Source organism: Octodon degus, unplaced genomic scaffold (assembly GCF_000260255.1).
Source record: "Octodon degus isolate 3935 unplaced genomic scaffold, OctDeg1.0 scaffold00055, whole genome shotgun sequence".
In the NCBI taxonomy this organism is placed as follows: domain Eukaryota; kingdom Metazoa; phylum Chordata; class Mammalia; order Rodentia; family Octodontidae; genus Octodon; species Octodon degus.
The window spans coordinates 13,831,046-13,834,037 of record NW_004524631.1 but is presented as its reverse complement, the minus strand read 5'-3'; the positions used below and the strand labels follow the sequence as shown (position 1 = coordinate 13,834,037).

At 53.8% G+C, this 2,992-nt stretch overlaps 1 protein-coding gene across 1 annotated transcript in view; it reads left to right on the top strand.

Moving 5' to 3' along the window:
- The first annotated feature begins 334 nt into the window (after positions 1-334).
- The window catches only part of Tfe3 (transcription factor binding to IGHM enhancer 3), a 25,444-nt gene continuing 22,786 nt past the window's right edge, over positions 335-2,992 (top strand). Inside the window, 2 exon segments of the mRNA XM_023717814.1 lie at positions 335-674; positions 2,878-2,984. Coding sequence (XP_023573582.1) covers positions 559-674; positions 2,878-2,984 — 223 coding nt within the window. The 5' untranslated portion in view covers positions 335-558.

Genomic DNA, 2,992 nt, shown 5'->3' with positions numbered 1-2,992 from the left:
ATCTTGGGGGAGAGTAATTTGCGACGAGAGGGCGTGGCTCAGGGAGCGACGCAAACGTAGGGGCGTGACTCAACAAATTACCCGTCGCTTATTTGTCTCCGCCACCGAAGGTGTGGCCTAGATGCTCCCTTTATTGAATGAGGAGGGGCTGAAGTAAGTGTTCCCTTGGCTCGAAGATGAGATTTAGGGTGGGTCTTGAAATTCACCCCCAGCAATTGGCTGATGCGCTTAGGGGGCGTGGCTCTGAGTCACCCATCCCCCGTGTGGTCACTTCCTGTGGAGTTTCCCCAACCCGAAGAGGTGGGGGAAGAGGACGGACGAGGGGGAGGAGGGCGGTCGTCCGGGGTTAGGTGCTGGGGGGGTGTCGGTCCGTTCAGGGCGAGGGATGACTCACGGCCCATCCCCTCTTCCCGACGCCGCCCGCCCGCGCAGAGCCTAGCTCCATGGCTTAGCACAGGAGGAGGCGGTTGCGAGTGGGGGAAGGGGGACTCTTATTTTGTTAGGGGGACCGGGCCGAGGCCCGACTGGCCTGGCAGGGCTCGCCCGAGGCCGGGCGTCATGTCTCATGAAGCCGAGCCAGCTCGGGACGGCGTAGAGCCCAGCGCAGAGGGCCCTCGAGCAGTGTTCGTGCTTTTGGAGGAACACAGGTCGGCGGACTCGGCCCAGCTGCTCAGGTGCCAGCGCTTGGGTCTGGGAGTGCTAATTGGAGTTCCCAGGATCTCATCTGTGGGTATCCGGGGACCCAGACCGGGATTGGAGGCCCTTGGCCTAGGTTTGGAGGAGGTTGGGGCGCCTGTTTTGGGGAGGGACACCTAAGGAATCTGGTGGTGGCCTGTCTGAACTGAGGCTTAAAGGAGTCGTGGGAGTGCATTAAGAGTCAGAATTGGGGGACCAGGCTGGGTATAGAGGGGCAGGTTCTGGAGTATCCGGAAACTGCTCTCAGGTCGCTGAATTTGTGGGACTGATTAGAGGCTGAATTTAGAGCCCTTGAGTCGCGCAGAAGAGTGAATTTAAGGGGCACTTTCAGGTGAGGCACTGATTTTAATAAAATGCTAGGGTCCTAGGGCATAGGTTCTGTTCTGGGATCTTAGTGACTTAGTGGTGGTTGCTGTGTTTGGGGACCTCATGAATCTGGAGGGATTTGGGGGTGTCTCCGGTTCACCCTGTGGGGACAGCCTTCTGAGTATAAGTGAGGGAAAGAAGCCACGTTCAACAAGACCTTCCCACCCCCCGCCCCTCCCCCGGGGGTCCAGATCCCGGCTTTCTTCCCACACCTGCAGGGGGTTTGAGTGGTGCAGCTCCGGAAGGTGGAGGGAGTGGATGGGGAGCCTGTTACCTCTCAGTTCGGGAAAGGTCTCAGACCTACCTTGGGAACCCAGAGGAGGGTCTTGTTCCTGCTGTCGCTCAGCCTCTGCCAGCCTTGCCTGTCCCCTCCCTGCAGGTACCCTCTTGTTTTTATTCGGCCCTCCCAGTTGGCCTCAAGAGTTCCTGGGTGGACTCGCGACTCCCTAGAAGTGAATCGAGTGTGAACAGCACCATTCCTGCCTGGGTGGGTTCTCTCACTGGCTTCTCTCCTTCACTTCTGGCAGCCCACTGGAGCTCCAGCCCTCCCTGTCGGGACCCTGTCCACCACAGCGCCCATCTCTTCCACTTTGTGCAATAGGTGTGTGGGCACAGGTCGGGGCTTTGCCCCCTTCCTGCCTCCGATTGTGCTGAGCTCAGCGGCTCCCCCAAGCTTCCTCTTCCCAACTTCCTGGGTGGTTTTAGGGCCCCATCTGAGGGTGAGGAGAGGAAGGAAGACAAGTTAGTCCTTGTGGAGGGGAGTGTTCATGTCAAGAGAAGTCACCCATAATTTTTTCAGGGTTCTCTTTAAATTCAAAGATGCATGTTCATCTATGTTCAAGTGTTCCCTGGACACTAGGGTTCTTGGGCCAGGCTTGAGGGCCTAGCCGGAGCCTCTGCAAATTCGTGCCCCATCTTCTAATTCCTTGTAACAACCTAGTCCTAGTAGTGAATATAGTCAAAGGAAAGGGGTATTTGTGCCTTCTTGTTTTGTTTGCACATAGGTCTTGGTATTGGGGATGTGTATGTTTTAGTGTATCCAAAAAAGCAGGAGAAGGTTGGACAGATTCCTCCAGCTAACAGTTGGAAGATAGATCGTCCAACCAAATCTTCAGTATTGTAAATCCAGACTGTTGGAGCAAGGGATCGCTTTCATGTTCCCTTTTTTTTTTTTTTGAGGCAGGGTCTCACTTTGTAGTTTAGACTAGCCTTGAACTCTTTACATAACCCTGGTTTAAAACTTGCAGTGATCCTCCTGCCTCAGCCTCCCTTGCCTGACTCACATTTCCATTTTTATATTTGAGTGTGTATTGGTATTCCACAAACTGGCTGGGGCTGGGAAAAACTCACTTGCAAAGTGGTAGATCTTAAGTAAAGTGAATCATCAACCCTTGTCCTGTTCTCTTTGTGGTATATCCAGTTTGTGTTACAATGGGCTGTTGTGCTGAGGGATGCCCCAACTTGCTGTGAGGGGGGGTTTGTTTGTGGGGGGTTGTTGCTGAATGCTGTCAGAAAAACAGGGAGTATGGGGGCTGGGAGAGTGCTGTATGTAAAACCGAGAATCCTATGAAATGAATTGTCATTCCTAAATTCTGTTTTCCTCAAGCCCAGGTGGTTGTTTGTAGTTGTTAGAGTGAGTGGGTTGGGGATCACACAGTCTTGTTATTCTGACTAAGGGGAGTGGGGTAAAACTGGCCCTAGGAGAGCGGAAGAGAGAAGGGGTGGGGAGTAGATGTAAAGTTCACAGCGTGAAGGGTCCCCTTATAAGGCTCCCTACAATCACTGACTGCTATCCCTCCCTCCCTTCCACCACAGCCTGAACTCTCTGCTTCCGGAATCTGGGATTGTTGCTGACATTGAATTAGAAAACATCCTTGATCCAGACAGTTTCTACGAGCTCAAAAGCCAACCCCTACCCCTACGCTCCAGG